The sequence below is a fragment of the Microcebus murinus genome, chromosome 2 (genome assembly GCF_040939455.1).
Source record: "Microcebus murinus isolate Inina chromosome 2, M.murinus_Inina_mat1.0, whole genome shotgun sequence".
In the NCBI taxonomy this organism is placed as follows: Eukaryota; Metazoa; Chordata; class Mammalia; order Primates; family Cheirogaleidae; genus Microcebus; species Microcebus murinus.
Genome location: NC_134105.1, coordinates 34,881,441 through 34,906,396, shown reverse-complemented (window position 1 = coordinate 34,906,396; position 24,956 = coordinate 34,881,441). Strand labels below are relative to the sequence as shown.

The window sequence follows — 24,956 nt, the reverse complement described above, 5'->3', positions numbered from 1 at the left end:
TTTATATGTGCAAAATTTCCCAAGATCAGATATTTGAAAAGATTCACCGAACTTCACACAGCATAGTCAACTAAGATTTTTATTTAAAGACAAAGGACACAGGGCAGCAAGAGAAAGACTGGGCAGGTAAACAACAGGAATCTGAAAAACATCCCAAGTATAAGCTCCCCACCGTCCTTATTCACACATGGACTGCACTGCCTGAAGTCTTTGGATTGAATCACCATGATCTGTGTGAGGAATCCTGGCTTTGAAAGAGCTCGAATCAGAAGTTCCCAGCAAGGTTTTTACATTACTCTGACTATGTAATCAAGCCAGACACTAGTTAGACCAGTTGCAAACCCTCAGTAGAGTGAGTGACCCTAGGGGTCACCAGAGGAGCTTCAGACTTTAAACAGCAATTATAAATCCCAATACCCTTATCTTGACCAAGAGTAAAAACCAGACATCTGGGTGTCCTCAGCAATAAAGACAGAGCTTTTGCAATCCAGCTGTGAACCAACTCTATCTTCTACAATATGAAAATCTAAAATAGGCAAAACTGTAGTGACAGAAAACAGATCAGTGGTTATCTGGGACCAGGGATGGGGCAAGGAGGGTGAGTGCAAAGGAGCACAAGGGAATTTTTCAGGAGATAGAATTATTTACCACATCTTAATGGTGATGGTGGCTATACTATTATATATAATTATCAAATTCATTAAACAGTACATTTAAAATTGATGAATTATATATAAATAATAACTTTAAAAAAACTTTATTTCAAAAAGGACACCATGCTACACTTTGGGAATTAAATTTTTTTCACTCAATATTTTATTGCTAAGATTCATCCATACTGTTAGGTATTATTATAGTTCATTTGTTCTGTCAATTGTATAATATTCCATTGTGTGAACATTCCAGTTTGTTCGCTCACTCTCTTGCTCATAGGCGTTTGGGTTGTTTCTAGGCTTTTGCTTTTGTGAATAGGGCTGCTATAAACATTCTTGTACATGTCTCCTGGTGTACATGTATGAGTTTCTCTAAGATTTATCCCCAGTACTGGAATAACTGAGTAATAGGATAGCTGAATGTTCAATTACAGGAGATAAATTATGTTTCAAAATAGTTCTCCGCTTTTCTTACCTAGGTCTGTCTGTCCCCAGTTAAGACTATGACTCTGGGGACAAGAGGCCCTCTCCTCTTGAATTACCACTGCTCAGCATTCAATTAGCACCAGGCTGGATATCCAGGAGCACAAGGGTAGAAACCTAGGCACCTGGGGCCTCCTAGCCTCAGCAAATACTAACTACTGTGCAGAGTAAACAGCATGCAGGGACTATATGCCACAAATGGAGGTTGGTTAGGGTCCTACTCAGAGCACCAGCCAAGCTCCCAGGAGCTCCATCTTCCTCGGTTCACTTGATTTTGAGTCTGGAAGGTATTCCAAGGCCTTGAATTACCATGCAAATCCCAAGAGAAGGCTTAATCTCAGCTAAAGTCCTTCTCAATCAACACCTCTAATACCTAAATAAGGATTAGCAGGAAAGGCACAAAGGACAAAAGTAGTGGCAGGAAGAGGAAAACAGGGAATAATGAAAATGAGAAAAGCCAAGAAGCCTTCGGGTATTCTAAAGTTACACACCCTTTTCTGCACAAGGACCAGTTTCTCAGGAAAAAAAATTCTTTTTAATTAAAAAACTCTGCAAATGACCATGAACAATTTTTAATATTCCTGCCACTACAGGTTACCTTCTTTTGGCTAAATTTACAAAAACAATATAATTAGTATACAATCAGTAAACGATGCAATGCTGCCCCTGAACACAAACTGTGTGCAGTGAAGCCCTTTGATGCCAAGGGAAGAGCTCTGAGAGATTGGGGGTGGGCCAAAGAACAGGTACCAGAGCTCAGCCACAGACTAGAAACAATAAAAATCTGGAATATAACAAAACATCAGGAGATTCCTAAGTGTTCAGAAAGCAAAAGGAGTAGAGTTGCCATTCCAAAGGTGAGGAAGCCTGATTATCTCCCACAATCCCAACTGCTACACCTCCAAGAGCTCCTTGTCACACAAGAGGTCAGGGAATACTTGCTAGACAGATGAACAAAGGATGAAACACACAAAAGAGTATGACAGCTCTGTAGCAGAAGCAGCTTCCCCAGCCATGCTTAAGCAGAAGTGCTGTTGACAGCAGGAAGAGTAACTGGAATTATTTAGCTCAGGAGAGCTTTCTCAATGTAAGTAAGCAGATTATTTTGCATTGGCTTAACATTTTTAGTTACTTTTCCTTAAATTAGATCATGGGCCATATGGAGAAACTAGGTAGGTTTGTTTGGGCCTGTTGGCTGCTCGAGATTGTGCAGGTGAAGCTCACTTCAACTGTAACCAGCTAGTACAAATAGAACTAATGGCATTTGGACTGACATGAAGCCCCCAACTATAGCCCCAAATCTATGGAGCTTCAACAATTTTATTGGCTAAATGCTTCTTCTCAAGTTTACAACTTAAAGTGTGAGCCTGCTCACTGGCTCCTTCATCTAAGCCCGTAAGCAAACTTTAGCACAGGTTGGAGATTGTGGAGGAAGAGTGGTAATCAGTGAATTAGAAACCTGCTGATGCTCCACAATTGGACAGCAGGATAGTAAAATTCCTACTTCCTACTGTTGAAAGCTGTCAGTAGAAAAACTCGAACAGGATGGAGACAGGTTCCAGAGTACATCTCTGCCATTGGTTCCAGTTTCCAGTGTCTCCAACACAGTATATACCCTTTGTCTTCCTACTTCAGGGAAAAGGTGATGCTACGTCAGTCTACGCATTTTGCAGAAGTACATAGGCCCAAAATTGGCCATGAGGTTCGGTATTACCAGCTCCCCAACCTGGCAGGATGGGAAGAAACAGAATGTGTCCATGAAAAGCCTTCGGAAGTGAGCCAGGTCTTCCACCTGAACCTCGATGCTGTATTGATTGGCCAGGAGCTCAATGGTGCCTTGCACCACATACTCGTTCTGTAACTGTGAGAGTGAGCAGGTAGAATAGACAACGTGGCCTCCTGGTTTGGTGGCAAGGAGTCCAGCCCTGAAACCAGAAAGAGAAGCAGTGACTAGTAAGCTTCCCAGTAGTGAAAGAGCAACATAAGGAGCTGAAAAGACAGAGGAAGTCTACTACAGGATAGGTGGCTAGGCTACACAGGCTCTAAAGTCCCTTTCACAGCAACACTGTCTGAAAAGTTATTCTCAAGACAGAGCACAACTCAACCTTACTCCATGAGCTCTCCACTAGGAAGTCTTCTTAAAATGATGACCTGATAGGCCAGGTGCGGTAGCTCACGCCTGTAATCCTAGCACTCTGGAAGGCCGAGGCAAGATCGCTCAAGGTCAGGAGTTCGAAACCAGCCCAAACAAGAGCGAGACCCCCATCTCTGCTAAAATAGAAAGAAATCAATTGGCCAACTAAAAGCATATATAGAAAAAATTAGCCGGGCATGGTGGTACATGCCTGTAGTCCCAGCTACTCAGGAGGCTGAGGCAGAAGGATTGCTTGAGCCCAGGAGTGTGAGGTTGCTGTGAACTAGGCTGATACATGGCACTCCAGCCTGGGCAACAGAGTGAGACTCTGTCTCAAAAAAAAAAAATGATGTCCTAAGCTCTGACTCTGGTTATTGACCAAACTGTTACGCTGGCTATGGATTGAGTCCTCAAGCCAACCCTACCGAGCCTTGGGCTCAGGAGCTATTTTTCAAACATGTGCTACTCACTAAAATAGCATGAGTGAATCTGTGCCACCCACCCTGGTATATATGTCTTATCAGATAGGGTTTTTATGTTTCAGGGAAGATCTCATGATTTCTGCTTCCTCTAGGCAGATCCCCAGCCAGAAGACCCCTCTATGGGTAACAGTCTTGGCAAAAGCCTCCAATTCCCCAGTTTCCCAGGTGACCAGACAACTAGGGTACTCTGGCACAAATTCGTAAGTTTTCATCAATCTATTACTCACGCAAGAAGCTGCACCTGCAGCATTGGCAACATCTGTCGCTCCTTCTTCCTCGATCGCTGAAAGATGTTGTTCTCTTCTTCATGAAGGGAGTGGCGGTCTACGGTGCAAGGTACATCCACCAGCACCTGCCCAGAATGTTAAAGGGTAAAGTAGTAAAGCTCCTTACAGGCTCCTCCTCCTTAGGCCAGAGCTGTTTTAGGCCCTTGGCCTGGGAATTTTATGGAGTACTCCCCATCCCCATCCCTCTATTTCAGAGTACCTGACAAAGCTTTTCATTTTAACCTGGTAGACAATCATGAAACGATTAGTGGGAAAATAGTGTATTTAGGAATATTCATGGCTGGTCAAAAAACTAAAACCAACACACAAACAACTATCATTAAATAATCAATATTGGCCTGGGTGTGGTGGCTCACACCTGTAATCCTAGCACTCTGGGAGGCCGAGGCGGGCGGATTGCTCAAGGTCAGGAGTTCAAAACCAGCCTGAGCAAGAGCGAGACCACGTCTCTACTAAAAATAGAAAGAAATTAATTGGCCAACTAATATATATAGAAAAAATTAGCCGGGGATAGTGGTGCATGCCTATAGTCCCAGCTACTCTGAAGGCTGAGGCAGTAGGATTGCTTGAGCCCAGGAGTTCGAGGTTGCTGTGAGCTAGGCTGACGCCATGGCACTCACTCTAGCCTGGGCAACAAAGCGAGACTCTGTCTCAAAAAAAATAATAATAATAATCAATTATTACCCTAGAAAGATGTCTTAGTGCTTCAGAGCTCTGTCCTTAAGCCTATGAGAACAGAAAACAGGGCATTGTGCTTATTTGAGGAGGATAATTGGAATGAAAATCTATAGCAAAGCCAAATCCTCAAAGGGTTACACACTCAATTAGAGTAAACTAGGAAAAAAAATCTAGCCCACAAAAGAAGATGACAAAAGAATGTGTCTGTTTTGGTTTTAACTCTGGGCAAAATAAAGAAAACAAGAAAAGTTTCCTTAAGAGAATTTTTTGTTGTTGTTTTTGTTTTGTTTTTTGAGACAGAGCCTCATTCTGTTGCCCTGGGTAGAGTGCAGTGGCATCTTCATATCTCCAAGCAACCTCAAACTCCTGGGCTCAAGCGATCCTTCTGCCTCAGCCTCCCGAGTAGCTGGGACTACAGACGCACGCCACAACACATGGCTAATTTTTCTATTTTTAGTAGAGATGGGGGTCTCCCTCTTGCTGAGGCTGGTCTCAAACTCCTGAACTCAAGTGATCCTCCCACCTCAGCCTCCCAGAATGCTAGGATTACAGGCAAAAGCCACCACACCCTACCCAAAATGCTGGGATTATAGGTGTGAGCCAACATGCCTGGCCCCAAGAGAAATCTGAAGTAAAACAAAGTTGGAGGATTTACTACAACAGACAGTAAGCCTTATTACAAAGCTACAGCAACAATCCTAGCACTCTGGGAGGCCGAAGTGGGTGGAACGTTTGACAAGCTCAGGAGTTTGAGACCACCATGAGCAAGAGCGAGACCCCATCTCTACTAAAAATAGAAAGAAATTAATTGGACAGCTAAAAATATATAGAAAAAATTAGCCGGGCATGGGGGTGCATGCCTGTAGTCCCAGCTACTTGGGAGGCTGAGGCAGAAGGATTGCTTGAGCCCAGGAATTTGAGGTTGCTGAGAGCTAGGCTGATGCCATGGCACTCTAGCCTGGGCAAGAGTGAGACTCTGTCTCAAAAAAAAAAAAAAGCTACAGCAACAAAGACAGTATAGTTTCTTGACAAGAAAGACAAATAGGCCGGGCGCGGTGGCTCACGCCTATAATCCTAGCTCTCTGGGAGGCCGAGGCGGGCGGATTGCTCGAGGTCAGGAGTTCGAAACCAGCCTGAGCAAGAGCGAGACCCCGTCTCTACTATAAAATAAAAAGAAATTAATTGGCCAACTAATATATATACAAAAAATTAGCCGGGCATGGTGGCGAATGCCTGTAGTCCCAGCTACTCGGGAGGCTGAGGCAGGAGGATTGCTTGAGCCAGGAGTTTGAGGTTGCTATGAGCTAGGCTGACGCCATGGCACTCACTCTAGCCTGGGCAACAAAGCGAGACTCTGTCTCAAAAAAAAAAAAAAGACAAATAGGCCAATAGAACACAGTCCAGAAATAGACCCATACATACAGTATTTGATTTATGACAAAGGAGACATTGCAGAACAATGGGAAATGAATAATCTTCAATAATTGGTACAGGGTCAACTAGATATCATTTTTTGTATCCTTATTTCTTTTACTATACATAAACATCAATTTCAAATGGATTGAAGATCTAAATGGGAAAGGTAAAATAAAAATGTTTGTAAAGGATAACATAGAATAATATCTTCATTGTTTTAGGATAAACAAAGGTATCTCAAGCCCCCAAAGCACTAACAGTGATAAATTGGACTACATTAAAATTAAGAAATTATGTTTTGTACTTGCAATATGTATTTGCAATAAATATATTCATAAAGGACTCATTTCCAGAATACCTAAAGAACTTTTCACATACCAATAAGAAAAAACCAGATAACCAAATAGAAAAACAATGGGCAAAAGACTTGAATTCTAGCCTGGGCGCAATGGCTCACACCTGTAATCCTAGCACTCTGGGAGGCCGAGGCGGGCGGATTGCTCAAGGTCAGGAATTCCAAACCAGCCTAAGTAAGAGCAAGACCCCGTCTCTACTATAAATAGAAAGAAATTAATTGGCCAACTAATATATATAGAAAAAATTATCCGGGCATGGTGGCGCATGCCTGTAGTCCCAGCTACTTGGGAGGCTGAGGCAGAAGGATTGCTTGAGCCTGGGAGTTTGAGGTTGCTGTGAGTTAGGCTGATGCCACGGCACTTACACTAGCCTGGGCAACAAAGTGAGACTCTGTCTCAAAAAAAAAAAGAGACTTGAATTCTTACTACAAAATGAATCGTCAATAAACACATGAAAAGGCATCCAAACTCATTAACCACCAGTGAAATGAACCAGTGAAATGAACATTAAAACCACAAAGTAGGCCGGGCACAGTGGCTCATGCCTATAATCCTAGCACTCTGGGAGGCCGAGGCAGGCGGATTGCTCGAGATCACCCATCTCTACTAAAAATAGAAAGAACTTAATTGGACGACTAAAAATATAGAAAAAAATTAGCCAGGCATGGTGGTACATGCCTGTAGTTCCAGCTACTCGGGAGGCTGAGGCAGGAGGATTGCTTGAGCCCATGAGTTTGAGGTTGCTGTGAGCTAGGCTGACACCACAGCACTCAACCCCTGGCAACAGAGTGAGGCTCTGTCTCCAAAAAATAAAAAAATAAAAAATCGGCCGGGCGCGGTGGCTCAAGCCTGTAATCCTAGCTCTCTGGGAGGCCGAGGCGGGCAGATTGCTCAAGGTCAGGAGTTCAAAACCAGCCTGAGCGAGACCCCGTCTCTACCATAAAAATAGAAAGAAATTAATTGGCCAACTAATATATATATATAAAAAAAAATCAGCCGGGCATGGTGGCTCATGCCTGTAGTCCCAGCTACTCGGGAGGCTGAGGCAGGAGGATCGCTTGAGCCCAGGAGTTTGAGGTTGCTGTGAGCTAGGCTGACACCACGGCACTCACTCTAGCCTAGGCAAGAAAGCGAGACTCTGTCTCAAAAAAAAAAAAAAACAAACATAAAACTAAAAAGGACTGAACCCTAGGATACATTATTAAATTTAAAAAAACCACAAAGGTCAGAATAGTGAGTATAATACACTACCACTCCTATTCTTTTTTAAAAAATACATATTTATATATGCAAATTGATATATTTTAAAAGATACAGAAAAAATAGAAGCAAGGGTTATTAGTAGGGTGGGGAAGTAGATGGCTATAGAACACAAGTAAGAAGGAAACTCAATTTTCACTGGATGCTCTTTTGTGCTTTCTGAATTTTGTACCATGTGCATATGGTACCATATATTCAAAAATAAATAAATGAGCTTGTTCATATTTAATTCTTGAGGGATTCTGAGCAACCAAGTGACTTGAGAAATAAAAAAGCCTAATAACCTTTTTTTCCCCACTCAGGTTCAAATTCTTTTTTTGTAGCCAACTACCTTTTAATATAGTAAACTGGTCATCTAAGCTGAACTGATAATTCTGTAAAGTGGCTTTTTTCCCCCAAAGTATCCAAGGAGAGCTCACCAGGTCCAGAAATAGCCTTGCATGCTCAAACACAGGGACTGGATCCTACCCTTCCAGGGCTTGGGACCAGGATGGGGAGGCCATAGTTAACTGGATGGATGTCCTAAGTCAAGAATCACTCACCCGGTCATAGGTGTCCCCCTCCAGTTCTCCCCACTTCCTGCCATCCCATGAGGTGACTCGAACTTGATTCCTATCCCTAATTTCTTGAGGCACATAGCTATGAAGGACCTTCTGTAGTCTGCCTGTTCGGGAAGTGGAGAGATCATTGGCAGCGAGATTGCCTGTGGAAATAAAGACACCTCAGAGGCCATGGCCCGACGAAACATCCCACCTGCAATAGCACTGACGGAAGAGTCAGACCAATTCTCAGGCAATCCCAATTAACACAGACCCCAGCAACAGGGACATTTATTATGTGCGTGGCTCAACGTCAGTCACTCTGGAGTGCACTTACAAAGGCAAACAACTATATGATCCGGAAAGGTTAAGTAAATAAAGCAAACCAGGTAAGAATATTTATGTCTAAAGAAATATGTTCTCTCCCACTATTCTTAAAACATATGGCTCTCTTCTTCTTTGGTAGATACTAGAGGTTATTGGCCCAAAATGTATTCTCCTCTTATTCCTTAGTAATAGAACCCCTATTTGTGCAATGTGCCTTTCCCAGCCTTTCTTTAACAAGTATGACTGTATGACTAAGTTTTGGTCAAATAGTTTTAGGCAGAGTATCATGTGGGAATTCTGGAAAAATGCTTTTAAAAGCTGACACAGGCCAGATGCAGTGGGTTATGTCTGTAATTCCAGCACTTTGGGAAGCCAAGGTAGGAGGATCACTTGAGCCCAGGAATTCAAAACCAGCCTGGGAAACATAGTGAGACCCCATCTCTTTAAAAAAAAAAAAAAAAATTAGCTGGTTGTAGCAGTGCATGCCTGTAGTCCCAACTACTCAGGAGGCTGAGGTGAGAGAATCACTTGAACCTACGAGTTCAAGGTAGTTGTGTTGCAGTGAACTATGATCATATCACTCCAGCCTGGGCAATAGAGCAAGATTGTCTCCTAAAAAAAAAAAAAAAAAAAAAAAAAAAAAAAAAAAAGCTGCATAACTAGGAGATGAGATGAACCTCTTTTGCCCAATCCTTTTCTCCTGTTTTGAATTTGAATGTGATGACTGGTGGTCCAGCAGCCATCTTGAACCATGAGGCAATCCTGAGGATGACAATAGCAATAAAATAGGTTGCAAAAAGGAAAAGGGAGCTTTAAGTCCCTGATGATTATGAAGCTTTCATACCAGCCTTGTACAGCATATATCCCAGCTTCTCTTATGTAAGAGAGAAATAAATGTTTCTTCTTTAAGGCAATTAGTTGGGTTTTCTATTGTATACAACCAAACCTAATTCTGATTTACCATCTACCTTTTCATTTTCTCTTTTTTGATAGACATTAGTTCAAGAAATATCTCACTTTGCTCTTAGCTCTAAGGAAAATATTAATGCAAGCTTGATGATAAATCACAGTTGATATCTGGCCTCAACGTCATGATACGACAAGGAAGAGTCAGAACTGTGGAGAAGAACTGAAGGGTATATATCTTACCTAACAGATGTGGTCACTACTGTGAACCAGCTTAGTGTTCCTACAATTTTTGAGGGCACTCAAAGAAGTAATGATTAGATTCCCTGCTCTAGAGGAATTTGCAGGAGGATATAAACTGAGACAAGTAAAGATGGGGGGGCTGTAGGCTTGCGGACTGGTAGGATGGCCAATGAGGAGGAAGATGCCACCTATGAGGAAGAAAATGAAGAAACTGGAGGAGGTGCAGAAGGTGGACAGGGTAAAACAAAGAGACTTTTTTCTAAAGAATTGAGATGTATGATGTATGGCTTTGGAGATGACCAGAATCCTTATACCGAGTCAGTTGATATTCTTGAAGACCTTGTCATAGAGTTCATCACTGACATGACTCACAAGGCAATGTCAATTGGAAGACAAGGCCGAGTACAAGTTGAAGATATCATCTTCCTGATTAGAAAGGACCCAAGGAAGTTTGCTAGGGTTAAGACTTACTTACTATGAATGAAGAATTGAAACGAGCTAGAAAAGCATTTGATGAAGGAAACTATGGATCTTGACACCTTTTGTAGTAACTGAAACTCCCATTATGTTCTAGGGAAAATGTATATAATAATTGTATATTTTCTATAGTAAGGTCTTGATACCTACCTATGTAAATGAAAGGTGGAGAAACACAGTTTTCTGCCTTTATTTTTATGCCTTAGATTTTAGAGTGATATTGGATTAATTGCCTGCCTTTATATGACCATACTTGAATTACTTATTTGGTTTTAATGACCACACATGAGTTAAAGTACCTTGCAAACCATGCAATTTCTTCTGACTTTGACTATCTAAAGGATGAAATAGTATTTATGTGTTAGGTGTATTTGTGTCCTTGTAAGCTATACTGTAGCTGTTTAATATGTGAAATTTAAATGGCATCTTTGACTCTATGATAGCTGAAATGTGCTTTATGTACACTGAAGTTTTTATACAAAAGTAGTCTGAGAGGTATTATAGTGAACGTTTTTGTGTTTCTTTTAAGGAGATGATACAGGAAAATAAAGGTTTTTTGTAAGAATGTCTATCTTAAAAGATAATTTGTTTTATTATTCTTTTTTTTCAGATAACAAGAATGATTTTATTTTTTTTGGAGAAACTGAAAGTTTCATGTGAATGGTTCTGTGTTGGAAGGCTTTTTTGATTTAAAACTTTTTGGGGCTTATAACATACTATTTGTTAAGTTTTGGGGTAACTCATTTTCCAGATCAAATTAAAGCTTCTAAAAATAAATGCTTTCAGTAGCAAGAATAGCATTGCTTAAAAATTGAATGGCATTCATGGCAAGATAAGCATTTAGGACAGTGTTTTATTAACATATTTGTAAGTACTTGTTCATTGTGGAAATGTGTACTTGATAAAAACCGTATGTGTCTGTGGAAACTACTTTTGTCTTTTTTTTTTTTTATTTCACCAATTGCACAAGCAGAACTAGATAGAAACTACTTTTGCAGTGCAGGATATACAGGTTTTGTGTGTATGTAGCTTATTGTATTAAATTATTATTGCACTTAGCTTAAAATTAGGATTAAAATTGCATTTAAATAGATCAATGAATGTTACTCTTTGTGAAACTGAACTTTTTGTGTGCCACTTATAAACATTACCTATAAGTCAGTGCTTGGGAAAATTTTACTTTTTCAACCTATTAATACAAGGAATAAAGTATGAAAACTTAAACAGAAAAAAAAAAAAAAAAAAGGAAAGATGGGTTCCAGTTCTGGCTCTACCTCCAAGTCTTGCAAGATTTAAGTTATTTAATCTCTCCAGAGCTCAGTTTCCCCCTCCATAAAATATGAGAGCTAGACTAAGTAAACTCTCAGTTTCCTTCTTGCACTGAAATGCTGGAATCCTATCTTCCTGGGATCAAGGAGTTAGCTATTTGGGTGAGAAGCTGGGATGAAGGTGAGGTGCTGATAGTTTAGCATACTTTATAGAAGAACAACTCTCAATTAGTTCTCCTTTGCCCTTCTTCCTCCTCTTACCATGTTTCCCCAAAAATAAGACCTACCCATAAAATAAGCCCTAGCAGGATTTCTAAGCATTCACACAATATAAGCCCTACCCTGAAAATAAGACCTAGTGATGGGTGTGACTATGCAATTATCTGCACAACCCATGCATTTCCTCCCAGAGCGGTAAAGAGGACGAGCAGCCCTTCTCATCTGCCCCACCATGACAGCTACTATCCCAGAGGTGACCGGAAAGATGCGGGCAGCCCCACCAACAAGGTCGGCTCCCCGTCAGGTCCCAGCCATCCTGTGCGTGCTGCAAGCTGAGGCTTTGAGGGGAAAATAACACATCCCCTGAAAATAAGCCCTAAGGTGTCTTCTTGAGGAAAAATAAATATAAGATCCTGTCTTATTTTTGGGGAAACATGGTAGTTCAAAGTTCTTCCTATTCCAAGTAATCCTACCCTCATTTATCTCCCTTCTGATGGATTCCAACATCATTCAGTCAGATTAACACAGGCCAGCCTCTCGCATTGGACCCATTAAGCCTATGTCACCATCTTTTCTCCACTGCCTCTGGACATCCAGAAGACTAAAACCAAATGTGATACCTTTCTGAATCACCCATGGGCCTACCATGAGGCTGGAGGCTAACTCAAACCACTAAGAACTGAGGCCGGGCGAGGTGGCTCACGCCTATAATCCTAGCACTCTGGGAGGCCGAGGCGGGTGGATTGCTAGAGCTCAGGAGTTCGAAACCAGCCTGAGCAAGAGCGAGACCCCGTCTCTACTATAAATAGAAAGACATTAATTGGCCAACTAATAGACATAGAAAAAATTAGCTGGGCGTGGTGGCACATGCCTGTAGTCCCAGCTACTCGGGAGGCTGAGGCAGGAAGATTGCTTGAGCCCAGAAGTTTGAGGTTGCTGTGAGCTAGGATAATGCCATGGCACTCACTCTAGCCTGGGCAATGAAGCAAGACTCTGTCTCAAAAAAAAAAAAAAAAAAAAAAAAAACCACTAAGAACTGGAAAAGAAGGGTCTGAGCCTACAGAAAGGCTCAGGCACATGGTAAGAGAATCCTGGCTGAGCTCCACATGGATGTGCAAATCACAGCACTTTGTGGATATTTCTCAGGGCCTCAAGGAGTAATACTGTCTATTATAAGGCAAGGTGTTGGGCAATGGATGGCTGAAGTGACACAGTGCACAAGACCCAGGCTAGGGCACACTACTGAGATAAATAAGACCTGGGCCTATCCCCAAGGAATTCATAATCTTGAAGAGGGAGAAGATACACATACAGTAAAACTCTGAGGCAAGGCTATTGTGCTAATACTTGTAAGGGTAATGCTCATGGGGTGGGAGCATAGGGAGAGAGGTATCATTTCTGAACCGGCTAGCAGAAGTCATGAGGGAAGACTTCCAGGAGGTGGCACACTTGAGCTGATGCTTGAAAATCAAAAGGATTTAGACAGCCCAGCTGAGATGAAGTAGGGGAATTCTAGCAGAAAATTTAATAGGAGCAAAGGCTTATTTGGGCAACAGAGCAGTAGAGTGTGGCTGAAGCACATAAAACCTGGGGAAGAGTAACATATAAAGCATATAAATGGTGGCTGTAGCCAGATCTTATCATTTCAGCAGGCAGGCTAAAGAGATGGGACTTAATCTTAGAGACAAAGTAAACAGATGCCGAGGACTACAGGTGTGTGCCACTGTGCCTGGTAAATTTTTTAATTTTTTGTAGAGACAGACTCTCACTATGTTTCTCAGGCTGATCTCAAACTCCTGGGATCAAGCAGTCATCTCACCTCAACCTCCCGAAGTGCTAGGGTGATAGGTGTGAACCACTGTGCCTGGCCAGATCCCTGCTTTAATCTGCTTTCAGAGACCTTGCTCAGCAATCTTCCTTGATAAGCTGACAGAAAAAGGGAGGAAATAATTGCAAACAGAAAAAAGACACAAGCTTAGCAAGCAAGCCATTATTTCCTCCTCTGACCTAGGGACCAGAGAGCCTACCGTATTCAGTATGCCCCTGGCTAGGTGAGATGAGAAGCCCTCTCTGCCCAAGACACCAGCACCCTGACTTACGGCAACAGCCAGTCTGAAGCAATGCTAGTGTCTTTCCCCCGGGGGCTGCACATAGGTCAAGCACAATGTCCCCAGGCTGCAGGCCAAGGGCCAGGACAGGCAGCACGGAAGCAGCATCCATCAGGTAGTAGTCCATGACACCCAGACTGCCAAGTCTGAAAGAGAGGAGATCACATTATCAAATTCCAGGTTAGGACACCTACTGGGAGTCAAGGCCACCAAGTCCCTGTCCTCAGAGGCCACTGGGCTCCATTGAGCAAAAACTCATTTCTCAGACCCACACTCACTTTTTCACTCACTTATTCATCTACACAGAAGCAGAGTGATCCTTTTAAAACATAGATTACTTCAATGTAGCCATGCTAGCCACCTTGCTAACCTTAATTAAGCCATGCTCCTGTCTCAGGCTTTTTCAGTTGCTGTACCTTCTGCCTGCAACACTCTTCCCTCAAATATCCTTGATTTGCTTCCTCACTTCTTTCAGTTCTCTCCTCAAAAGTTCCCTCATCAGAGGCACTGGCATTGCCTGACTATCTAAAATAACAGCCCCCAATTCCCATCACCTTCTACCTTTCTACCCTGCATTATTTTTCTTTAAAGCACTTGGCTGGGCGCGGTGGCTCACGCCTATAATCCTAGCACTCTGGGAGGCCGAGGTGGGCGGATTGCTTGAGGTCAGGAGATTGAAACCAGCCTGAACAAGAGCAAGACCTCGTCTCTACTATAAATAAAAAGATATTAATTGGACAACTAAAAACATATATATAAAAATTAGCCGGGCATGGTGGTACATGCCTGTAGTCCCAGCTACTCGGGAGTCTGAGGCAGTAGGATTACTTGAGCTCAGGAGTTTGAGGTTGCTGTGAGCTAGGCTGATGCCATGGCACTCACTCTAGCCTGGGCAATAAAGTGAGACTCTGTCTCAAAAATAAATAAATAAAAAATAAAACACTTATTATTCACTTTAAACATATACCACTGTGTGTGTACGTGTCTCTGTGTTATGTATTTTCTCCCTTTCTATCTCCCTCTATTAGAATACTAGCTCTAGGCTGGGTGCAGTGGCTCATGCCTATAAAACTAGCACTATGGGAGGCTGAGATGGGAGGATCGCTTGAGGTCAGCAGTTCAAGACCAATCTGAGCAAGAGCAAGAGCTCATCTTTACCAAAAATAGAAAAATTAGTTGGGCATGCTGGTGGGCACCTGTAGTCCCAGTTACTCAGGAGGCTGAGGCAGGAGGATTGCTTGAGCCTAGGAGTTTGAGGCCGTAGTGAGCTGTGATGACACCACTGTACTCTACTCAGGATGACAGAGTGAGACTCTGTCTCAAAAAATAATAACAACAACAATAATAATATTACCTCCATGAGGGCAGGGATTTAGAGATTTTGTCTCCTTTTTTCATTATAATACCCCCAAAACCTGAAACAGTACCTGGCACATAAGAGGAACTCAGTTTTATTGGGTTATATATTAAGATACAAAGCGCTTAAAGGATTCTGAGAGAAGGGCCCCCAACTGTGTTTGTCAGAGTTACCTGAGTTAGGCCTGATGAAGAATAGGAGGTCTTCATTAGGTAATAAAGTAAGAGGAGCACTCCAAGGAGTAGAAAAAGAACGAGCAAAGGCATAGAAGTGCACAAACTCCTAAATTCTTTCAGAAACAGAGAGAAAGCTGGTGTGTGTAGAAATATAAGATGCATGAGATTGAGGTTGGAAAGCAGACTGATGCCAGATCGTAAAAGGTCTTAACCCTTTGTACTCGCTTGCTTTTTTCTCGATTCCTTTATTCTACTAGGGATTTAATTTTTTAAATACCCCAGATTTTACAAAGCGCGGCAATAGAATAATAAACTGGAGTTTCTTTTCAATGCAAACTTATTTATTTGGATTTTTTTATATTTCAAATTATTGATACATTCAAAGAGTAATTTTAATCTCTATAATTTTTGCTAACCGTGTCGAGTCACACTCGACATCCGAGCACGAAGGGTTAAAACCTATGCTAAGGAGCTTGGACTATAACCTATAAGCAGTTACCAAAAGTTTTTAAGGAAAACAACATGATCAGATAGATCTGAGTTTTAGAAAGTTAGGTGGGCTAGAAGGAACAAATTAGAGACACCAGAGTGGCAGTAATAGTATGGGCATAGGGAGTGGGATGATCAACAGCAGACTGTCATAGGAGGACTCCCTACTCCCAAGCCAGCTGTCATAAGGGCAATTAGTAGTGAGCAGCCATTCCCCTGCCTTAGATGCAGTTCAGTGTGGAAAGTTTTGGGACAAACTCAAGGAGACAGAAACCTTGACAGAAAAGGTCTGGGAGACAAGACATAAGACACAGCACCACCGAGGGTCAGCTACAAGAGCTACAATTCCCAGTCCTGAGACTTTAACATCTTCAGCATTCACATATACGTGCAGGCTGTGGTAGGATATTTTCAAAGCCAAACCATGCTTGGATTGTCTTTGAAACTATATGCCTCATGCCTCACAAAAGAGAGTGACAAAAAGACTGAGAAATCTGAGAAAGGCACAAACTGCTATCACACCAGCACTGGCCCATAAAACTCATCCTCATCAAGCTCCTTCCTTTTGTATCACTCTTTAACCTTTTTTTGGTTCACAGTTTTGAGAATCTGCTAAAAGCTATAGCTCCTCTTTCTGAAAAAGCATACTTTTTTTATTTTTTATTTATATTTATTTATTTATATTTATATTTTATATTTATTTATATATATTTATATTTATTTTATTTATATTTATTTATATTTATATTTTATTTATATTTATTTATTTATATTTTACTTTTTATTTTTATTTTTATTTTCTGAAAAATACGTACTTTCGCAGGCAATTTCAGGGGCTTCTTGTACTCCCTGAACACATCCTTGAACTCCTGAGAGGTTAAGATCCACCCCCCCTTTTTTTTTGAGACAGAGTCTCACTTTGTTGCCCAGGCTAGAGTGAGTGCCGTGGCATCAGCCTAGCTCACAGCAACCTCAAACTCCTGGGCTCAAGCGATTCTCCTGCCTCAGCCTCCCAAGTAGCTGTGACTACAGGCATGCGCCACCATGCCCAGCTAATTTTATATATATATATATATATATATATATATATATATATATATATATTAGTTGGCCAATTAATTTCTTTCTATTTATAGTAGAGATGGGGTCTCGCTCTTGTTCAGGCTGGTTTCGAACTCCTGACCTTGAGCAATCCACCCACCTTGGCCTCCCAGAGTGCTAGGATTACAGGCATGAACCACCACGCCCAGCCTAAGATCCCCTTGATTTCATTGGGAGCCCTCAGAATAAGGCAGCAAAAAACCCAAATATATAGGGGTTTTGGTGGAAGGACAAAAAAACCTCCAGAAATCTGTGCTGTGGCTGCTTCCCTCATTACTCTCAGAGTGTCCTCCCTGAGGAGGAGTTCCTTGAGTAGGTGCTAAGTACCTCAATCAATTTAGGCGACCACATGGTTCTTACTCCATGGTTCTGCCTATAGCCAATGCCTCTGAATTGGTCTCCAATCTGGCCCAATCTGTCACCCCCCTACACAGTGACTAAAATGATCTTCCTGAGCATAACTTTGATGAGAATACCATCAATACAGACAAGTACTATTGACGAGTGCTGTATTGCTAGGTGTTTAATATGCATAATTTCATTTCATCCTCACTATAACTCTATGAGGCAGGTAAACCTAAATTCTAGAGCCAGACTACATAGATCTCAAACCCAGCACAACTGCTCATTAGTTGTGTGACTTTCAGCAAATTACTCAACTTCTCTGTGCCTCAGTTTCTTTCATCTGCAATAAGAGTACATACCAGATAAGAGTTACTGTTAGCACTCTGGGAGGCCGAGGCGGGCGGATTGCTCGAGGTCAGGAGTTCGAAACCAGCCTGAGCAAGAGCGAGACTCCGTCTCCACTATAAAATAGAAAGAAATTAATTGGCCAACTAATATATATACAAAAAATTAGCCGGGCATGGTGGCGAATGCCTGTAGTCCCAGCTACTCGGGAGGCTGAGGCAGGAAGATCGCTTGAGCCAGGAGTTTGAGGTTGCTATGAGCTAGGCTGATGCCATGGCACTCACTCTAGCCTGGGCAACAAAGCGAGACTCTGTCTCAAAAAAAAAAAAAAAAAAAAAAGAGTTACTGTTAGGATTGAAGGAATTAACATAAGTCCACTGCTTAACACATTGACTGGCACATAATGAGCTACAGAGTTAGCTATTACTGCTATTATTTTCCAGATTATTTTCCAGATAAGGAAATGAAGGCTCAGTTATCCAGTGCCACATGTCAGTAAGTGGTAAGGGCAGGAGCAAAATCTAGGTTTGCCTAACTCCAAAGTCCATGCTTACAATCACTGTGCATTATTGCCTTTCAACTGCTCAGAAACTCTTTTCAGCAGTTCTCTGCAACAGATCTTGGCAATTCACAACAATATATACTAAAGGGGACATGACCCAAAGCCAACCAGCCTGGTAATCCCAGCCATCTGCAATCAATCCTGTGCCACCAGAAAAATCGCCTTACCCCAACTTGCAAATTCCTGGCAGTCAAGGTTCCCACATATGCTTTTACAGCCTCATCTCTCATTCTTCATGAGCATACAGCCTTCCCTCAAGACAGTAGCTAGGACTACTGCAAACGCCTCCTACTTTATATACCCATTTCTAGCCTTGACCTTCTCCAATCTGTTTTCCACAAAGTAGCCAGAGTCATATTTTTAAAATTCAAATCTGGTCATGTCATTCCCCAGCCTAAAACCTTTCATGGCTTACTATTCCTCTAAGAGGAAAATGCCCAAAATTCCACACAGCCTATAAGACTTTCATAATCTGTCTCCTACCTGCTTCTGAAGCCTCATATTTAGCCTCTCACCCTGATCCCCACCCCCATGCCACCAGCTTTAATTTCTACTCAGTTTTCAGGTTTTAGCTTAAATGTCACTTCCTCAGAGAAGGCTGGGTTAGATCTCCTAATTATAAGACCTCAGAGCATCTTATACTTTTCCTTTGTCGTACTTATCACAATTATAAATAATATTTTAATAGTTTTCTTTCTCACCAGACAAGAAGCTCCATGAGAACTTGTGCACCAAAGTACTTAAATGTCTATAATTTAGTACACAATAAATATCTGTTGGCCAGGAGTTTGAGACCAACCCCAGGAAGAACAAGACATCATCTCTATAAAAAATAGAAAAATTAGCCAGGTATGGTGGCACATGCCTAAATTTCCAGCTACTTGGAAGGCTGAGGCAGGAGGATCGCATCAGAGCAAGACCCTGTCTCAAAAAAAAAAGAGTCTCACTCTGTTGCCTGAGCCAGAGTACAGTGATGTCATCGTAGCTCACTACAACCTCAAACTCCTGGGCTCAAGCGATCTTCCCTCCTCAGCCTCCCGAGTAGCTGCAAATATAGTCGCACACCACCACAACTGGCTCCTTCTCACTTTGATGAGTGGCTATGAGGGCAAAATGAGAAAACTGCTATGAATAACACACATTTTAATACGAGAGAGTATACAGCGAGTGCTCGTGTAAGAAGTGGCTGTTTTCTACAGGAGACGGTAGAGCAGGGCAAGTTCAAAGTGCAGGTTCTGGGGTCAGACCACCTGGATCTAAATACTAGCTGCACCACTTAATATCTGAGGGATCTAAAGCAAGTGAGAACCTTAATATCTCTGCACCTCAGTTTCCCAAAATGTAAGAGAAGGAATAATATCACCTACTTCATAGGGCTGTTAACAGAACAAAAGGAGATAACATATGTACAGCACTTAGAAAAATGCCTAGCCTACAAGGATGCCACAAATATTAGCAATATTATGATACTTATTACAGAGGGCAGAACCTGGGTCTCTTCATGCCTACTTCCAGCAGGCACTCAGGATAGCCCAACATGGTTCCTGATCCTACCTGGCAGGAGGGAAGCGGTTGACATCCCCTCTGGCAAAAGTGAAGCAGCGTAGGTTGGGACTGCAGGCCCAGGATGCTGGGGATAGAGGTCCAGATTGGCCACTCTCAGGCTCCAGTTCCCAGTGGGAGATGGCTTCATTCACAAAGTCCCTGGCATTCAGCTGCTCAAGCTTAGCACTCACATGATCGCAAGCAGCAAAGTTATTGACCAGGGCACCATACTTCTGCTCTGAGAGGAGACTAACACGGATTGATGGCCAAAGATCCCCAAACTGCATACTGTAGGTCATGTCAAAATTCTGCAGAGCCAGTCGAACAGCAGGGAATTTGGGCTCTGTGGCAGCCTAAAATAGAAAGAATAAGCTTATTGGTTTTTCCTGTCTTGCCTCTATCCCCTACTACCTGACCCCACCTTGGAGCCCAGGGGCAAACGTGGATCCAGCTAATGCCCATTCCTGCTTTTGCATCCTGCCTCTGCCTGCCAGAGAAGAACTCTGGGAGGGAAAAGTAGTGGGGAGTGGCCTTCCCATCTCAGAGTTGTGAAAGAAAGGAAGCTGTAGCTCTCACAAAACCATGTGAAGATCATCAAGAAGGGGGGCCTTGGAGCAGGAAGAACTTAAATAGAAAGGGAGCTCAGGAGAAGACTTTTTTCCTTTTTAAAGATACAGGGTCTCGTTGCTCATGCTGGAGTGCAGTGGCTATTCACAGGTGTGATCCCACTACTGATCAGCACGGGAGTTTTGACCTGCTCTATTTCTGACCTGGGCCTATTCACCCCTCCTTAGGCAACCTGGTGGTCCCCTGCTCCCAGGAGGTCATCATATCGATGCCAAACGTAGTGCGGACACCCAATTGGCATAGCACACTACAGCCCAAAGCTCCTGGGCTCAAGCAATCCTCCCACCTCAGCCTCCTGAGTAGATGGGACTACAGGAGCACGCCACTTTCCGGCAGCAGAAGACTTGAGGAGAGCCTGCAGAAGGCTGGAAGAGACTATGAAAGCCATGAGGAAGCTTCAAGCTTAAAAACAGAAGATCCTGGCTGTGCATGGTGGCTCATGCCTATAATCCTAGCTCTCTGGGAGGCTGATGCGGGAAGATCACTTGAGGTCTGGAGTTCGAAACCAGCCTGAGCAAGAGCAAGACCCCGTCTCTACTAAAAATAGAAAGAAATTAATTGGCCAACTAAAAATATATAGAAAAAATTAGCCGGGCATGGTAGTGCATGCCTGTAATCCCAGCTACTCTTGAGGTTGCTGTGAGCTAGGCTGACGCCATGGCACTCTAACCCGGGCAAGAGAACGACTCTGTCTCACAAGAAAAAAAAAAAGAGATCCTTTTCCTCCGAACAGTCTTTTCACTTTGAAAAGGACTTTCATGTGTACTAGCTTATGTGAGTACAACAGACAGCTCAGTAGATTAAAAAAAAAAAATAACACCCTTCTACATTTGATGAAGAGATGTGGGCAACTTACCTAAGGCAGTGACTGGCACCATAATGTTCAGAATCATAAGGTTAAGGGTTGTTTTGGGAGTTCCCAGACCCCAGTAAGATGGAATAAGGAGAGCTCACACAATCTTGAGGTATGAACCAAAACAGGGACTTCTAGGATGACTGCTATGGGGGGTAGGAGAGAAGGACATGCACAAGTCAGGTTTAAAGGGCATAAGGGTAGAGTAAAAGGAAATGAAGGCTTCAGATGAGGAATCCACAAGTTAGTCCAGGTTGCTGCAGCTGGGATGCTTGCTATGGCTGACAGTCTTGTTACTTTGACTTTTGCTCTGGCCTGAATTTTTGGTCAGGTCATAACTTTTGCTCTGGCCCTCATTTCTTGTTATGGTGAGGACTCTTGCTCCGACGACTTCTGCCATGGCGGGGACTCGGGGGACTCTTACTCCGGCTCCTGCTATAATGGGGACTCTTGTTCTGGCCTTGTCCTCTGCCACTTTGGGGACTCTTGCTCCGTTTGCGACTTCTGCCATGATGGGGACTCTTGCTCTTGCCCCGACTTCTGCCAAGTTGGAGAATCTCACCCTGATTTGTGTCTTGGTGAACACTACTGCTCTGGCTCTGACTTCTGCTCAGATGACTACTCTGGCTTTGATGGGTAAGCTTGGTGTGGCTTTCACCACTATGGCATTCACGAACAATAGTCGAACTACAGCTGGGATCAGGACTACATCCGGAATCCTTGCATGAAGGCAAAGGGCAGCTGTAGGGAATCTGGAGGGACCCTTTGCAAGGATCTTGACAGACCACAGAGTAGGTATGGAAACCACAGGGGACAGTATCAGGGCAGGTACGGGCTCGGGGGCCAATGGGTAAACATTGGGGGTCAAAGGGTGTTCTCAAAGGTATAAAAGAATAGATGTGGGTAGAACAAGGAGGCACCACAGGCTGGCAATGAGATTGGGGTGGGCCCCTGGGAGTGCTGCAGATGCCACAGGGGGGTACTATGGGATGGTTATGACACTGAGCAGGGCCTGTGGAGTGATTGAGGGAATCAGAGACTGGGCAGTGATGGGGGGTGGAGGGAAGCACAGAATATACATGGGTACTGCAAGGGAATCTTATGAGGGGCCCACGGGGGCCGCTCTGAGCATAACTACTTGGAAAGACAGGATCACAAGGAAGGCGGAGGGGAAGGGAAGTGGGAAGAATGGTTTTGAGGATTCTAGGGACCACAGTGGGTAAGGGAGGCCCTGGAGGAAGTTCTTTGGGGCAGGAATTTGAAGGAGTTGTAATGGATGGCTCCATACAAGAAGAACCAGAAAGGCCAGGGGGGCAGGAGGGAGGTGGAGAAGAGGGGCTGGCCTTACAGGGCTTGGGCTGGCAAGGAAAGGTGTGGTGGGGAGTATTAATTAGGGAGTGACCCTTGTGGGGAGTACATGACTCTCTTAACTCCGAAGATTTAGGGGACTTCACTTGGGGGCAAACTGGGGTGGGCAGAGAGGGTGACTGGGGTAAAGATATAAACAGGTTGCCCAGGGTTGAAGGGAAGGAGAGGGCAGAATAAGGACAGTGGGGAATAGATGGTTCCTGGGGACAGGGGGGGCAAGAAATTGTGGAGCCTGGAGTTAGGAAGAAGTAAGAGTTCCCACCAGCCTCCCAGGACAAAAGGGACTCAAAGCAAGGCTTTTCAGGAGCCTGGGACTGGCGTGAGCAAGGAGAACCAGTACTACTCCCAGGGGGCAGTCGGATGGCACAGTGAGGACTTCCAGGGGCAGGTATGTAGGAATCTGAGGAAAGATGAGAGTAATGATAAGTGCTCTCCTGAGGTAAGCTGGGAGAGCCAGACATGCCTGCCTGCAAAGGGAGGCCACAATTTTTCTCAAGGGGCAGGTCAAGCTGTGGTTTAGGTTCACGAGAGTCTGCAGGCTTAAGACAGCCACAGTTGTCAGTAGGTGGAGAACATGTTGTGGAAAGAGGAGGGTCATTATAACTTCTCCCTGAGGACCAGTCAGAGATCAGAGGTGACATCATCATCTCAGTTTCCACAACTTTGTGAGATAGGGCTGGGGAGACTATAGGTCTAGTTTCCACTGGCCGGTGAGAAAGGGGAGGTGACACTGTGAGGCATGTTCCCAGGGTCCTATGGGTAGGAGGCGGCGAAATCACAGGGCAAGTTCCCTGGGACTTTTGAGTGAGGGGAGGTGAAACCACGGAGCCAGTTTCTAAGTGTATGTGAGTGAGCTGAGGGGAGGTCACCGAGCTGGTTCCTGGGGGCTGATGAGTGAGGATAGGGGAAGTCACCGGGCTGGTTACCAAAACTGAAGGGTATCCATTACAGTAACAGACGTAAGTATGCTGGTCAACGTAAGGGCGCCGAGGACAGGGGCGCGGGATTCTTGGGGGACTGATCCAGCTGCAATAAGGGCTCCGCTGACGGAGAGATGGTGACCCTAGAAGGCTAGACCGGTCAAAATAAGGACTCGGAGGGGCGGAACCTGAGAGGTTGGGCCCATGGCAGTAGACCCTTTCAAGGAGTTGGGGAGAAGAGGGTTCAAAACAACATCTCACTGGGCGTATGGTAGGTTGGGGGGGTGGAGATGGGGGAGGTGGGGGCGGAGAGGGCATTGGTTGGGGTAGGCAGGGAGGTGTGCCAGTTATGGAAGAAATTCCAGGGCTACCAGTGAGGCAAGAGAAAGGATTTCTGGAGAAGTGGGGAGTGTCCGGGGAGTAAGAGGAGTCGTTGCACCTTTTGCCTGCGTTTGGGGAAAGGCCGGCAGTATGGTCGCTGTAACCTTTTCTGGGCGCCAGAGGCAGCTGGAGGGTGAGGAAGGGGCTGAATCCTTTCCTGCAGGGCGTCGGAGAAGGAGGGAAGGGGTGGTCTCTATGTTTTCCGAGGGGTGAGGACCGCCAGGAGGGAAGTTCAATGAGGAAAGGAGGAGAAGAGGGCATAGGATGGGGGGAAATGGTTGGGGGAAATGGGGGTAAGGGGGGAAGGGAAGGAAGTGTAAGGGGTAATGGGGACCCAAGCTAAGCACAGCAGGGAAACAATAGGCGGTGACGTAACTAAAAGAATGAGGACGAGGACGGAGGTGTGACATAACTTAGAGGGGCGGAGTCAGGAGGCTACAGACGTAACAAGTGGAAGACACTAAGACTTGTGACGAAATAAAAGGGCGGGCAGAGGCGGTGACGTAACAGACGGGAGAGGGAGGAGACTAATGACGCTCCCTGAATGGCGTAGGGAAGACGCCTAGGGGGTCTAGAGAAGTGGGAGTAACGAACGTAACCGAAGGGGAGGGGAAATAGAAGGGCTGGAGAAATTACCAGAGAGGCGGCGGTCAGACACTGCAGTTACTGTTCCCTCTGCGCCCCGAGTCAGATCTTACCCATTTCTTCTTATGTCGATGTCTCCGCGGGACCGTCGCGAAGTCCACATGCTTCAGCACCTTACGGACACCTCTTAGTATCGGCGCGGCCATGTCAGCGTGCGCCGCTAGGTAATTCCGACTGGAACCGCAGGGGGAGATCCGAGGGTTCCGGGGAGGTGGTGAGCGCCACCCTGGAGGACAAGAGCGGGTAGAGGGGAGTGAATTATAACGGACACTCTTCCAGGGCTCCGCCCACCGCTATATGGCACCACCACCCCACCCCACCCCACCCCACCCCACCCCACCCCACCCCACCTCCCGCCTGCAATCCCTTGAGGGTGCTGGAGAAAGAGCAACCTGGCTCCCGGAAT

The 24,956-nt window shown here is 44.2% G+C and overlaps 2 protein-coding genes and 1 pseudogene across 3 annotated transcripts; 1 reads left to right on the top strand and 2 right to left on the bottom strand.

Moving 5' to 3' along the window:
• Positions 1 to 65: 65 nt before the first annotated feature.
• NSUN4 (NOP2/Sun RNA methyltransferase 4) lies at positions 66 to 24,719 on the bottom strand. Of its 2 annotated transcripts, none has more exons than XM_020289637.2 (6): positions 24,604 to 24,719; positions 19,766 to 20,109; positions 13,828 to 13,982; positions 8,292 to 8,452; positions 3,980 to 4,104; positions 66 to 3,061 (listed from the first exon to the last, which is right to left on the bottom strand). In XM_020289637.2, the coding sequence occupies exons 1-6, from the start codon at positions 24,694 to 24,696 to the stop codon at positions 2,785 to 2,787; spliced, it is 1,155 nt and encodes a 384-aa protein (XP_020145226.1). In that variant the 5' UTR covers positions 24,697 to 24,719; the 3' UTR covers positions 66 to 2,784. The 2 variants fall into 2 exon arrangements, with proteins under 2 accessions (XP_020145226.1, XP_012631520.1); XM_012776066.3 differs by lacking the exon at positions 24,604 to 24,719 and adding an exon at positions 21,240 to 21,558.
• Positions 9,870 to 10,305, top strand: LOC142864823 (transcription initiation factor TFIID subunit 13 pseudogene; annotated as a pseudogene).
• On the bottom strand, positions 21,590 to 23,337 carry LOC105877492 (sperm head and tail associated protein-like). The gene has a single exon (XM_012776064.3). It carries the CDS (start codon positions 23,249 to 23,251, stop codon positions 21,590 to 21,592), a length of 1,662 nt encoding a protein of 553 aa, XP_012631518.2. The 5' UTR covers positions 23,252 to 23,337.
• Positions 24,720 to 24,956: the final 237 nt, after the last annotated feature.

Excerpts from the sequence above, each read along its gene's own strand:
- LOC105877492 (XM_012776064.3), bottom strand. The coding sequence starts at position 23,251 with ATGATGATGTCACCTCTGATCTCTGACTGGTCCTCAGGGAGAAGTTAT.
- NSUN4 (XM_020289637.2), bottom strand. The coding sequence starts at position 24,696 with ATGGCCGCGCCGATACTAAGAGGTGTCCGTAAGGTGCTGAAGCATGTG. Across the intron at positions 13,983-19,765 it reads AACCGCTTCCCTCCTGCCAG|ACTTGGCAGTCTGGGTGTCA; the intron begins GTAGGATCAGGA and ends CCTCTCTTTCAG. Across the intron at positions 4,105-8,291 it reads AGGGGGACACCTATGACCGG|GTGCTGGTGGATGTACCTTG; the intron begins GTGAGTGATTCT and ends CATTCTGGGCAG.